At 37.6% G+C, this 14,628-nt stretch overlaps 1 protein-coding gene and 1 pseudogene across 1 annotated transcript; one reads left to right on the top strand and one right to left on the bottom strand.

Annotated features, from left to right (window-relative positions):
• The first annotated feature begins 2,574 nt into the window (after window positions 1–2,574).
• On the top strand, window positions 2,575–3,784 carry LOC148726503 (uncharacterized; annotated as a pseudogene).
• Window positions 3,785–6,592: 2,808 nt separating this feature from the next.
• On the bottom strand, window positions 6,593–12,344 carry LOC148726502 (neuronal pentraxin-1-like). The gene is made up of 4 exons (XM_088729093.1): window positions 12,293–12,344; window positions 9,127–9,229; window positions 8,467–8,680; window positions 6,593–8,163 (listed from the first exon to the last, which is right to left on the bottom strand). Exons 2-4 carry the CDS (start codon window positions 9,212–9,214, stop codon window positions 7,770–7,772), a joined length of 696 nt encoding a protein of 231 aa, XP_088585219.1. The 5' UTR covers window positions 9,215–9,229; window positions 12,293–12,344; the 3' UTR covers window positions 6,593–7,769.
• Between the last annotated feature and the right edge of the window lie 2,284 nt (window positions 12,345–14,628).

Raw genomic sequence — 14,628 nt, 5'->3', positions numbered from 1 at the left:
TACGCTATAAAGAGCTACACCGCACTTTCCAAACGTTCTGAAAACCGGAAAAAAGGGTGTCGGTTCGTTACTTTGAAGTGAATACACCCACTTACAGCCACCGAGCTATAAATGTTGCAACAAGGAAGGTTACTTAAAAAAACAAAGACACCTCTTACCTTAAGAAGTTGTTTTGTTCAGTTTGCGCAGTGCAAGTCTCCCTAAAACTGGAATCACCTCAGCAACCGAAGAAATTTGATGACTAAAGATCGCATTTCATCCCCTTGTGTCTAGCTAGAAAAAGCATGTCATTTGAATTCAATTTTTCGGTGGAAGAAAGATTTTACAGACGCCACTATAGCAAGTAAACAAGCTGACTCTCACAACCTCAAAAACATGAGTTTTATGTCCTATAGCTGAATCCTCTTTTCGTTGAAAATAAAGGAAAAAAATTGATTTTAGAGTAAAAGATCCTGAGCGGATGTCAAGCAATTTTCTTACTTTTAAAAAAGCTAATTCAGTCGGTTTTATCCTATCAAATCTCTCAAAATGCCATAATTGGGGTCATTACCACTTTCAACCATTACTCAGGGGAAATTAACAAATTGTTCTCGTGTAAGTAAAAAAAGACCGCTTTTGAAAATACATTCCAAGTTTTTGCAACTGATTGCTTTCATTTTCAGCATCGCCTTAAGCAAATGAAGACTCCAAATATTAAGTTATAAATCACAATCGTTAACTAATCTATCTTAATTAAAAGAATAAAAAAGCAAACAGGAGATGAGACGCTAAAAAGGTTTTCGAAATATGAAATTCAAAAACTCTAACCTATAAGTTACTTGCTTTAAGGCAAGAAAAGATAGCAGAGCTACTCTTAAAACGGTCGGTTTTAAAACGCGGCATGTTTTAAAAAGGTCGCGCGCGCCCTAATGAATTAGTAGATTCCTGTGGTGCAGGTAATAACTTATAAAGGCGATGATTGTTGTCATTTTCAATTGTGTGAAAAAGTAACTCATATATTTCTTCATGGTGGATTGCTAATTCCTTAGAGTTCATAATAACAAGAGTCACATGGTAGCTAACACCGGGGCAGATAATGGAAATTGCTCTCTTCTGTGTACGTTCCAGTTCTTGCATTAAATATTTAAGCAAACTGACCTTGAAGGCCGGAATTGCATGGTACATAATTGATCTAATACAACTAGAGTAAAAGGGCCCCAAATCCGTGCGATTAACCTTAGCTCTTGTAAATTGCACCAAAAAATATAGCCTCTCAGAGGCCTTCTTGAGAATTTCAACATTAATAGGAAAATTCCTAGTTAAATTACTGGAAATATTACGATCCAATAACTTTTCACTTTCTACAACTTATAAAGCATCGCCGTTAATAAGAATGGGCTTAAACTCTTGCTGGGATTTTGTAAAGAATATTCGCATTTCTTTACACTTATTAGTGTTCAGCTGGACTTTGTTTTCTGATGACCATTGTACTAGTCGATCTGTATTACATTGGGCGTTGCAGAGTTCCCCTTTCGCGACTGTTTCGGAGATATTGGTATCATCTACATATTTCCATAAACATGCATTTTCGACAACGAGGTCGTTAATCATAATTAAAGAAGGTCAAGGCCCTAATTCAGATTCCAACTCAGATACATATCCTTCACCAAGTTTGATTCGCTGAGATCTGTTTGACAAAAAGTCAATTATCCAGTTAACTATATTATTTGGCACGTCTAATATGCATGATTTACTCATAAGAATCCCATGGTTAATGAAATCAAAAGCTTTACGGTAATCGAACAAGATGTAGCACTGTTCTCGTCGGTGCCCTTAGACCAATCATGAAGCATGTCCAATAGAGCAAGCGTGGTTGACGACTTTGGTATGGCACCATGCTAGTTCGTATCGACATCTTTGAGTACAGCACGTTTGATGTGGTGTATTCTCGTAAAAGCCAACTAGGAATCCTGTTTGAACCAACCGATTTAGAGGGATTAAGATTTGATAGGATTTTCCATTCTCTTCTTTCACATCGCCATAATCCCTTGCGCCTTGGGGGTAACCAGTCTGACAACAAAGCTAAGGACGCCATATCTGTTTACAAAACTCTTATATATTATCCTACTTTACATAGGAAAAAACGAATTTTCCTGTGATCCAAGCTGCTCAAATAATCGGAAAAGAAACCCAAATCTCAAGTTTTACAGAATTCCGAAAGAATCTAAGCGAAGAAATGCTTGGTTAAATAGAATTCGCCGACAAGATTTTGTACCAACAGACAACACTCGATTGTGCTCAGCTCACTTCGTCGTAGGAGAGAAGTCCGATGATCCTGCACATTCAGCTTACAATCCATCCATATTTGAGTTCAAGAAGGAAATTGAAAGTCGAAAGACCAGAACAAGTCAAAAAACAAACAAAGATGACTTCGTTGCAATTGAAACTCTAAAAACCAAAGCGCAAACGAGTCAGTGTAAGTACTTCACGATGACTTTGATACTTGTTTTTATTTAAGTTTTTATACTTGAAACATTATTTCCAGCATATCTTTTTATCATTTTCTTAGGCATCTGGGGAAAGTAGGGGTCGACCAAGAAAACCATTCAAATCTGTTGATGATCATGAAATATGGAGAGCTTGTTTACCAATAGAACACCCATTTAAAGAGCATGACTACTGCATGTCGCAGGTGGATCCCAAGTCAAGAGAATTAAGCGATGACATTTTGCAAGAGTTCACTTATTTGCAGAGCAAAGTGATTGAACTTGAGAATGAAAATCAAAAGCTACGTGCAAAATGTCTTTTATTGGATCAAATTAAGCTAGAAAATGACAAATTTCATTTTTAGACCAGTCTTCCTAACTATGAGACCTTCAAAGCATTATTTAACTATTTTAATGCTGTCGGTGTGGACAAAAAAAAAAAAATGTTGGAAAGGATCTGAAATGGCTTTACGTGACTGTCAGTTAGGAAACAAACCAGGCCATCATCCCAGCTGCCATTGGAGGAGGAGTTGTTTATGGTCGCTGTTAGATTAAGAGTAGGACTTACACTGCCAGATCTGGCATTGAGGTTTGGAATCAGTGAAGCAAGTGTCAGCAAAAATTTTTCTGCATGGATTAATCTACTGTGTTTCCACTTAAAAGATCTCTTCCAAATGCCTGACTATAAGGAATGTGGAAAGGCAAATCAGTTCTCATCATTTCCTGACCTCAAAGTTATTGTAGATTGCACTGAAATCTTTACCCAGAAACCCTCCTCATTAAAGACCTGCAAAGAAGTATACTCAAACTACAAAAGTCATAAAACCTTTAAGTTTGTAGTGGTAATAAATGCTCATGGAGCAATTTTTTATGTGTCTCGAGCATGGGAAGGCAGGACATCAGACAAACACATCACAGCAAGCAGTGCAGAATTTATTGCTACCCTCTAGGCAGGGGATGAATTAATGGCTGACAGAGGATTTGATATCAATAAAGCAATGGAAGAAAAAGGAGTGAAGGTAACTATTCCAGATTTTAAAGGAACAGGCAGATCACAACTAAAAAAAACACGAGGGAAAGCGCTCAGAGAAGATTGCAGAGGCAAGAATACACGTTGAGAGAGCTATCCAACGAATCAAAACTTTTCAAATCCTGTGTAAACCAAATCCACTCTCAATAGCTCATTTAGCTGAACAAATTTTTACTGTGTGTGCATATCTGGTTAACTTTCAAGGACCTATCCTAAGACAGTAAAAGGAAAGTACCTGATTCACTACAAACAATATCTGTATACAAAACGGGCAGTTTATCAGCTGTAATTTGAACATTACCATTTTTTAAATTTAAGGAACAATCTCTGGCTAAAATGACGAAGACTTCAAATTTTAACCCTGTTTCATCCTGGCTGTGGCCCCTCAATATTTTCACAATTAACATTTTTATAATCAACATATTTTGATAGTAAATATGATTACTCAAAAAATAATGATTTGATTAGATTTTTTCTGGAAATTAAAACCCAAAGAGGTCAGAAATTAAGACAACATCTGTTGTTGTTAGACAAAAGCAATCCTATTATCTTAACACTAATATCCTCGTCGCCCACAAACCCATCACCACACTACATCAGTTGCTAACCAACGTTAAAGACAAGGACGAACCGAATATTGAAAAAAAACATCTCGCGCATCTTACTACCCCTCAATATCCGCGTCGCCCACAAACCCATCACCACACTACGTCAGTTGCTAACCAACGTTAAAGACAAAGACGAACCAGATATTGAAAACAACCATCTCGCGCACCTTACTACCCCTCAATATCCGCGTCGCCCACAAACCCATCACCATACTACGTCAGTTGCTAACCAACGTTAAAGACAAGGACGAACCGGATATTGAAAAAAAACATCTCGCGCATCTTACTACCCCTCAATATCCGCGTCGCCCACAAACCCATCACCACACTACGTCAGTTGCTAACCAACGTTAAAGACAAAGACGAACCGGATATTGAAAAAAAAAACATCTCGCGCACCTTACTACCCCTCAATATCCGCGTCGCCCACAAACCCATCACCACACTACGTCAGTTGTTAACCAACGTTAAAGACAAGGACGAACCGGATATTGAAAAAAAACATCTCGCGCATCTTACTACCCCTCAATTTCCGCGTCGCCCACAAACCCATCACCATACTACGTCAGTTACTAACCAACGTTAAAGACAAAGACGAACCGAGGAACAGACAGGGAACGATTTATAAGATCAATTGTTCCGACTGCCAAGCCTCCTACATCGGTGAGACTGGCAGAAACCTCACAACAAGACTGACTGAACACAGACGGGCGACGAGGAAAGGTGATGTCAGCAATCACATTGCTGAACACCATCGACTTACAAACCACAACATTGACTGGGACTTTGCGCAATGCCTAACCTACAGCACTGACTATTTTCAACGACTGACTCTGGAAAGCTAGTTTACTAACTTAGAACAGACTCCCCTAAACAGATGTCAACAACTACCCCCTCCATACAAACAACTCATTCACGACATAAACATCACAAACGACCTAAAAAGAACGAGCTAACTTTACCGACAGATCAAAATAGACCAATCACGATCCACGTACGTCACTTGAGTCTTACAGCCAATAACATCACGGCAAAACCAATCGATCATTTCACACGAACTGGAATAAGAACATTCTACTGAGAACAATCATTCTCTTGACTCTGATGATGACTTCCGCACAGGTTGTCGAAACGTCAGTCACTACCACCGACAACGGTCCTTCTCAGGACTACACTCACCCGGACGATCAGACTACACCGTCATAAGCTGCTTAGATTATACGCAAATCTTTTTAGTCGTTGCCAGAAATTAATTTGGGTCAAAATGCCGGACGCGCGTGCGTATTGAGAAGTTAATGAGAGCGAAATCGTGTGAGGAAATGTATGGGATTTCCACAAAAATCCAAAATACAACAAATACGAGTCAGAGTATTCCCTAGCTCAGACTCGAAACAAGTTCAGTAGACATTAAGCTGTACTTCTAGCATAAAAATAATTCAAAAGCTGTTTGTCTACTTACTTCCAGCAATGTCAGCAATGTTCGATATTCGAGGCTAGTCATTTCCTCTAGTCTGTTTCAATTATAGCGTAATCCGTGGCAAAGTATCGTCGATTTGAGGAGCAACCCTCCATAAAGTCAACTAGCTCCGACTCGCATTAAATAAAGGGAAGTTCGAAGTAAGCAAATCGTCCATAAAAAGAAACATTTCTTGACAATAAGATACTTCCAAAAGAGCTTGAAAATCGCTATTTTGCTCTGTTGAGTCTGTGATCTGAGGCCATCCTTGAGAACACACCAGAAGGGATAGCGTTAAAAGAAAAACCCTCTGCGAAACCTTTAAACTGTCGTCATATTTTTTTTCTTATTCAGCAATGTTTGACGGGAAAAAACTCAATCCAGACCCTCTCATGCTAAAGTAGAGCCTTGAACAAATTTATTTTCTCGCGTGAAAATTAGGAAGCAGATCAAAGAGATCTGTATAGCACGTTCGTTGAATTGTGTTTTTAACTGGGAGAAAGAGCCCTTTTCAAGTAAGATTTGCCTAGATCTTCCCATTATTTAATGCAAGTGGTTTAAGCTACAATTTCCAAAATGTCTGACATCCGTAGTCGATTACAAATAAAGCCAGATTGAATGGACATTGAAGCTTTGTACGGATTTTCTCTTGCATTACATCAGACAGCAAATTGCTATAAGTCGCTCTGCCTTAATTATACCAAGAGATATGTTGAAAGCTGTTTTTTTTTTTTTTTGCTTTTTTCTTCATAAAGAAGGTCCACAGAACTTAAATCGCTCAATATTTATATAGAACTTGTCCTAACTACTATCTTTGTTTTCATCCGACTCCTATCCGCTGAACAATGAATGCGGGAGCAAAATGTCCTCGATTTCTGGCGATGGTAGTAGTTTTTTCCTTACTTCATGAGTGCTCTAACCACTTCCTCCGTGCTTTACAACAGAACAAAGCCAGTCAAGGCTTATTTATCGTTGTATGATAAAAAATCCGTCAAATTCCTTACACATTTCTTTCTATTTTTAAAACAAATTTTATTTTCAAAGTGAACAAATGTGTCGTTCGCATGTTTTGTACTTTGAATTAATAACTCACGCTAAACTATGCCAATCAGAATCCTTGCAGTCTGAATGGTTCAAATAATATATTGGTTGAATAAACAGAACTCAGGCAGTGCATTTCGTTTTATCTTTGCTAATATTCGTCTCTATCACTTTATAATTAATTTCGTTAATTACGGTACTTGTCATGTTCACAAATTTTTAGTTGGTACTACTGTTGCTACTTGCCGGCTCGCTTGTTTCGAAATATCACTTTCTATCCTAGTGTAATTCGTGCTCCTACGTGTTGTTCTGTATCAACTGAAGCCAAGGGCTCTTTTTCATAATCGTTTTACAGGTCATGCAAGACCTAATGGTCAATTAACGAAAAAAATCCAGAAAGAAATTCGTGAATTGATCCGATATTGTACAAAGTGGCTGATGGCGTGACAGGTTTAGCTCTGTATTTTGTACTCAGATAAATCACTCTCTTTCAACCAATGAGAGCGCACGCGTTATATCCGAACTTTACTGTAGATGTATTTAAAATCGATTCATATGCGGAGTGCAAGTTGTTTTTGGCTATATTATATCAAGAGAATGTTTTATATGCTCTTGACTATATCCTGAACACCAGAATGGACTTGACATGATATTGATTGTAGTTACTGTTCTGACTTAGTTGCTTACAACTTTTTGCCAATAAAACATTTTTTATTTCGGCTTTTACTTCGCTTTCGAATTCCACGGGTTTGTGCAGGGCGCATTGAGAACTCACAATGAGGACAAGCGGCATAAAGCGCGTGAAAAGACGAGAGAGAAAAGCGCTTGGCTTTTGTTTTGCATTAGACTCGTTGCGAGGATGGCTTAAGTTACCTGGGCCTGAACAGGTCTAAAAAATGGAAAAGCTAAACTCGATTGATTAAAAGTTTTTTAACCCATTCCATTTGCTATGAGATCAAAACTTTTATTCACTCATATGTTTCATATGTTTGTTGTTATTCTAGTAATTATTCACTTGTGTTCTTGGCTTACTTACATTCTCACTTACGTCAGTTATAAGTTCCCGTACTATGCTAGGTGCATCACTTTTTAGCAATACTAAAGTAAAGTTTTACTCCCTTAAATAGGCTTGCCACTCATTTCGAACACAGTGTCCTTTTACGGTGGAATCATTCCTGTGTTCCACACGGCGATGGTATGACGATCACGGTTTTTCCTTTGACCCCATAAATGAAGTCGTTCCATTTGTAAACATTCCCTTCCCCTGCAAGGCAAGATTCTGAGAGCCTCTTGATCTCTGTTGCAGGAAGGACATAGGACCACATATTCAAGTTTGCCAGGTGGCCTTTGAAGGATTGATGTTTTGCAAAGCCTCCTCCGAGGGAATCTTGCTCTTGTCCTAGAACCAGAGAGCCACCTCCCTTAATAGTGTAACCTGTTTTGAGACCACGGTCTTGATTGTGGAGAGTTCCATCTTTATAAAAATTTACGGCACCATCACTGCTCTGCCAAGTAAAACAAATGTGATGCCACTTTCCATCATTGGCCGATCCAAGTACTTTGCTGTTATAGAAATACAATTACGTATTAATTTGGAGTAGCTTTTCAGCACTGAGACTAATTTGTACCAAAAATTAAACATTCTGAAATACGCATTTATTCGACGACCATATTTGCAAAGTTATTAAACTCCTGGTACCAAAAACGAGACTTACATATGTTTAAAACCAAGATGCGCAAGCCGTTTTATGTATCAGATATTATGATTGAGATCAGGAATTTAGTTCTTTGTTTTGCATCAAGTGTTAGCTATTGGGTTCCTCAACGATTTGTAACGGTTTGGTTAAGTCTGTAAACGAAGCTCACCTGCTTGTATCTTTTAAAAAAACTCTGAGTGCTCCGTATTTTTCGACGATGACTTCATTACTTTCACCTGGCACACTATAGCTGAGTACAGTACTTTCTGTTGACGTATCACTCGTACGCATCCAAAAGCATATGGTGAATGCGGTCAAACTGGGCATACCCCAGATATTGGCGTAGCTACTCACATCTTTGTTTGGGAAATAAAGAGCGTAGCCTGTTTGAAAAAATAAGAATAAAAGAAAAAGCAACAAAAGATTATTTTATTGTCATGCTGTTTCTTATATCCATTCAAGGTTTCTGTTTAAGCTTACACAATTGGAGTCTTCAGGGATAGATACAGGTTGAGGGTCTATGCAGTTTGGAACCGTTCCCTCATCGTTCTTAGGAGTTTTTATGTCACTTGTCTGACATTAAAATTCGGCTCTAACAGATCCTGCCACGCACTTAAGCTCATAAATTGTCGACTTTTTTCATTCTTACATGCAGCTGATATTTACCACACCTATCCTGAAGGGGATTCAACCCGCGCTTTTAAACTTTACAGTTGAATGTGTCTTTTTGTAAGTCAAGCATTGCTTCGTTACTTTGATCATGAAACACTGTGATATGTTTTATCCCCGCCCCCAGTTATTTTGGAAAGGTACTGATAAATGAACTTACTTTTCTCTGGGTAACTGCTGACAGAGTCAGTGAAAATGGATGCAAGAAATAAGCAGACCAACACGGGCACAGAAGTCATTTTCATCATACCAATGTTCCAGACCTGTCAATCAAAAACATAATCGACTTATTATGACAAAGCTCTAAAAGATCTTATGAAGGTTGACTTTCCGCCGGCTAATAACTATACTCTAATCTCTGTGCGACTTGCTAGAGATCATGAAACATAGTTCAAATTGATCAAATAATGATTTTATTATGCTCATCAGGAGGAAAGCAGACGCTTAACAGAAGTTTGAGTATTGAATGTTAGTGCGTTTGTTCAAGCACGTGATTTGAGATTCGAAAGATTTTCTGCTTATACCATCGACGATGCGGCTCGGCTAGATTCAGAAAAGAAAGTGAGGCAGCAGTAGCAAAGTAATTTCCGACGATGAATTTAGGTTCCGCATAGGAAACCCACTACATGTATAAGGCGAGGACACATTTTACGTAAAGTTCCGAGATCCAACTTCCAAACTTCAAATTGGCATTAAGCGTTTTGAGTTTTCTTTGTAAAACTACGCCGCACAATTACAGAATTACAGGGCGTCACAATGTTACACTTACTGCCTTGTTTACACCGCCGAACAACGCCAAAAAAGATTAAATGGCCAAAAGACTGTTCTCTAAAATATAAAAGGTGTCTTTAGTTTCACTTTTAGACAATGAAAGTCGCTATACAATTTACTTAGCTTGTAAACGATAGGTCTGAGTCACTTGATCTTCGGGGCTGTTTCGCTATAACAACTTGAATGTGACAAGTGTGATAAAAAAAAAAAAAAAAAAAAAAAGGGTGTACTTCAACATGCAAATTTGGGCCCTAAACTACCCTGAAATCAAGTGCAATGTTCGTATTTCGCAGTCCAAGGCGAGTACTGCAAGCTTTTCTTATAGCTCAACCATTTAATTAGTGACTCTTAAACAGCTTTTGTGTATAACGTTCGCATAGGGGAAGAGCATATATAGAGGAGAGTACGAATAGTTAGAAGAAGTAATCATGCATAGATAGCTGGAAGTTTAGAGTTCTGAGCCGAAAGAAATGTCTAGTGTAAAAAGAAAAAAGACGTAGCGAAATTATTTGTTTGACTTTGCAGTGCAGAGTCTCGCTCTAGTCTTGTAAGCGTCGCTACCTCAGCAGGACCAAAACAATTACCAAACGGACAGGAATCATAACTAGTAAGTGTTTTACTTCTATTTCATCTCTAAATCAGGTGAACCGACAGTATGTTCAAGTCTAGACTGAACGAAATCGCTTGATTTCTCTTAATTTGATCGGAAAACTTAAGATGAAAAAATTCAATACTTATAGGGGCCATTCTTTCGTCGCCAAATGGGTTTAACAGTAGGTCTCGTTAGCTTAAAAAAAGCAGGTTTTGAAGATAGATTCACTTCAACTTGCTCTCTTTGGCTCTTATGTGTTTTACCGCACAGTATGTACAGCACCGCCACGCAATTACAGGGCGTTGTTCTGTGTGGAAACATCAGGTGCGCTAATAATTCGTAATGCTAGTTGTACTGTGTTTTACATCGCGAATAAACTTGTTATAGTGAGGGTAAGGGGGAAAATATCACAGATATATTACAGTTTATTGATAGGTTGTTAGAGAATAAAAATTCTTAGTAGAATATATTGAGCCATTTTTCTTTAGGGGAGGTTTCTTATTAACAGCTTGAAAGTGAGGTCTATGATAAACAGAAGAAAAAGAGGTGTTCTTGGGCCGCTAACAACCCAAAATATCTCATTAAAGTCGACTAACATGGAAACGGAAAGATACGCTTGGGTGCTTGATTAAACAAACAAACAAGGTACGGTGTTCTTGGCCGCTAATTACTCAAAATATTTCATTAAAGTCGACTTGCATCGAAAAAGAAAGATATGCCTAGCTGATTAATGAATTAAAAGAACAATATGTGCCCTTGGGCCGCTAACCACTCAAAATATCTCATTAAAGTTGACTTGAATCCAAAAGGGAAGACATGCTTAGCTGCTCAATGAAATTGTGACAAAGCATCAGAATAAGATTGAGATCACATAAGTCGTATTCATTGTTCTGACTGAATAGGTTTTAACTTTTAGCCAATGAAACATTTCGCTTTGGCCTCTCTCTTGCTTTCACATTTCATGGATTTGAGAACAATATCGAAAAGCAACAAGATTGTGAACGCGTAAAGTTCCTGAATTGAATGGTTTTGTGAACAATAAGGAAAAACAAGGGCAAAGGCAAGCTATCTCGGGGAATAAAATAATGAGGTTATGTAAAGGCTGAATATAAAGCTTTCTTTGCAACAATCTATGCATAATTAATGTATGGGGTTATACGGAAATCTTGCCCGGAAATCTTGCCCCAAAAGAAACCACAAAAACGGGAATAAATTTGCTTCGCTGCACACCTAAGCTTTAAAAACACAACAATTCGGGATACCATGTAGGGTCAGTCCGTAGAACTGCACTGCATGGTTGTTACATGTACGGTATTTGGCACAGTGCAAGCGTATAGCTAGGCTTGTACTGTCCATGAAAAAAATCTTTGGATTGGATAAAGGTTATGTGAATCCAACTGCGATCACATCTTTTCTTCTCATGCCTCGAAAAATATATTCCGGCATTGTATATTTTAGTTTATGTAAAATGAGTCACAAGCTTTCCATCACAAATCACTGCTACAATCTGATTACCAAAGCTAATTCTTAGCATAGGAACGTGGAACTAGGGGATTCGAAACGGCCGCAGGAGTCTGAAGAAAGTACGTATCTTACTTAAGATGGCAGACTGATTGTTACATACTGTGTATCAGTTGGTGAGGACGTTTGTTGATTGCCCTCATTCTTCCTCGTAGATTCTATGCGTTATTTCCCCGAGAAACATGTTAAAAAAACTTGAAATTAAGAAAACCTGGAAGTACAACTAAAGATGAATAACAACAAAACCTGCAACTTTAAGTATTGCTTAAAAGGAAACAAAAGATTAGAGAAAGCTTTGAGACGCCTTTACAAGTAGAAGGTTTGGTTGACTAAAGTTGAGTTTACAAAAATTTAGAGGATTCTTAAAGTCAATTAAATGGTTATTTAGGTTTGCTTTCATGTACTGACTTAGATTAAATCCTTACATCTAACAGTTACTTACCAAGTGTAGATGTGTGAAGGTAACAGTCAAATTAATGAGCTTAACTTGGTGGCTCCTGACTATAGATGGTTCAAAGGTGATGCCGTAATAGTTTTTAATCTAGTCCATGATCATTAATGGACTTCTTATATCATAGCTTTGAAATTAGCATCATTTGAAAGAGATACCTAGTAATTTCACCTGCTTAAGAGCTTTTAAATGAGGAAACTACCGAACAGAATCAGCTAAAATTACAACTCGCAGCCTAATTGAACGTTGATTTCATGACAAAGTTTCAAATAATTCAACGAGCTGTGGAAACAACTGTTACCATAATCAATCGAGAATCAGACTTTAACTACTTTTTTCAAACTTATTTTTGAAATCTCCTCGAATGAATTCTCATTTGGGAGAGGAAAATTTAAGTAAATTATTATCTCTGGTCTGATCCTATTTGTAAAGAATATCGGGTTAATCCACCTGCTTACAAGCTTTAAACTAAGGATCTTGATATTAGCAGGCAAGTCAATATTTAAAGAAAGCGTCAAAACGTTTGCGTCTGTAAAACATGTTTCGACAGAAACTTCTGTTATGTTCAGTTAATTACTGTACAAAGTTGAATTAAATAGTAAGTAGAACAATGCTAATTATGACAAAAAGTGATAACAAGAAAGGAGGTAAAACATGAAAGTGTGAGAATTAAAAGGATAGTTTTAGATTTACATGGCGTGATTGTTGATTCAGGGATGGTTGTTCTATTTGAATATGAATAACAGGCGTGATCTAAAATATGGAAGTTAAAACACTCTGTTATTACTTGTATATGTGATGTCTCTTTTTCTTACAATTTTAAGGTTGCCCAAAATATAGTAAGTTATTGTGATATAAATGTGTGTGATTAAGCAAATCATAAGTCAATTGAAAGTGAGACCTGCAGCTTTTAGAGGCACTTAAAGGTCACTTAATGACGAATGTTAACAAAACTTGACATTTAGAAAAACCTGAAAGTACAACTAAAAATGAATAACAACAAAACCTGCAACTTTAAGTAGTACTTGAAAGGAAGCAAAAGATTAAAGAAACCTTTAAGACGCCTTTAGAAGTAGAAGTTTTGGTTGACCAAAGTAAAGTTTACGGGAATTAAGAGGATTCTTAGAGTCAATGAAATGGTTATTTAGGTTTGCTCTCATGTGATCTTACAGTGTTCATGAAATATTTATTTAGGTTTGCTTTCATATGATCTTAAAGTGTTCATGAAAGGGTTCAGGAAATGGTTCATAGGGAGACTTTAATTGACTTCTGCGAGTTCAATTAAAGATTCATTTCAGAACTTTAGTACGTCACCTAAAGATGTCTTTAAATATTTCTAATGTTAACCTTTAAGTTACCTTTAAGGAAAGGGGTAGGAGACGTTAATTTCCTACACATGAGATTACTGTGTGATGGATGTCTTCCCCTGGGGTGGGATGGGTGGGTTATTGGGCGCACTTAATTTGGAGCCTCGCTCTGTTGTGCGACCCTCACCGCACTCTGGTGAAAGTGATTAAATAAATACCGTTTTTAGATGTCCTGATTGACAACCACGACGCCAATTCCTCTCTAACTAGGGTTTACCGCATGAAAAATTTCACCGGGTTACAAACTAACTATTTCAGTTTCACCTCGTACTCTTACAAAGTGGGTCTCATTAAGACACTCGTTGATAGAGCTTACAAGATTAATAACACTTGGTTAGGGTTTTACGAGGACATAAGCAAACTTACTAATATTCTAAACAAGAACTTTTTCCTTCCCATTTAATCGAGATTATAAACTGTGACATCTCTGGGACCCAAAGCAATCATGATCCCCGGGGTTCCCCTCCCACCCCTTCACCTACCTTTTACTTTAAGCTACCCTACATAGCCCTCTTTTCTGCTATCAGTCAAAAAAAGATTCACCATTTTATTAAGCCCTATTACAATGGCTTGAATGTTAAACTGGTTTTCTCTTCCTTCAAAATCGGCTGTAATGCCTGTTACATCTGTGAGACCTGCCGGCATTTTTCCACACGTGTCAGAGAGCACTTAGTCAGTGGCAGGGCCTCTCATATTATCAGGCATATGAAAGATTCTCCACATTGTCGCGCTTTATATATGTTCAGCAGATAACTTCCATATTTTAGATCACACCTCTACCGGATTTCAACTTAAGATAAAAGAGGCTATTCATTCAAATAGAACAACCATCCCTGAATCAACAATTACACCATGTAAATCTAAAACTATCCTTTTAATTCTCACACTTTTATGCTTTACATCCTTTCTTGTTATCACTATATTATTATCATAATTAGCATTGTTCTACTTACTATTTAA

Source organism: Stylophora pistillata, chromosome 7 (assembly GCF_964205215.1).
Source record: "Stylophora pistillata chromosome 7, jaStyPist1.2, whole genome shotgun sequence".
NCBI classification, from domain to species: Eukaryota; Metazoa; Cnidaria; class Anthozoa; order Scleractinia; family Pocilloporidae; genus Stylophora; species Stylophora pistillata.
Note: the sequence above shows the minus strand (reverse complement) of the source record. Positions and strands in the feature narration are given on the sequence as shown.

Bases quoted from the DNA above. Each gene is read 5' to 3' on its own strand.
- LOC148726502 (XM_088729093.1), bottom strand. From the start codon at position 9,214: ATGATGAAAATGACTTCTGTGCCCGTGTTGGTCTGCTTATTTCTTGCA. The intron at 8,681-9,126 runs GTAAGTTCATTT...TTTTTCAAACAG, and splicing joins CAGCAGTTACCCAGAGAAAA to GCTACGCTCTTTATTTCCCA. The intron at 8,164-8,466 runs GTGAGCTTCGTT...TTTCTATAACAG, and splicing joins TTTTTAAAAGATACAAGCAG to CAAAGTACTTGGATCGGCCA.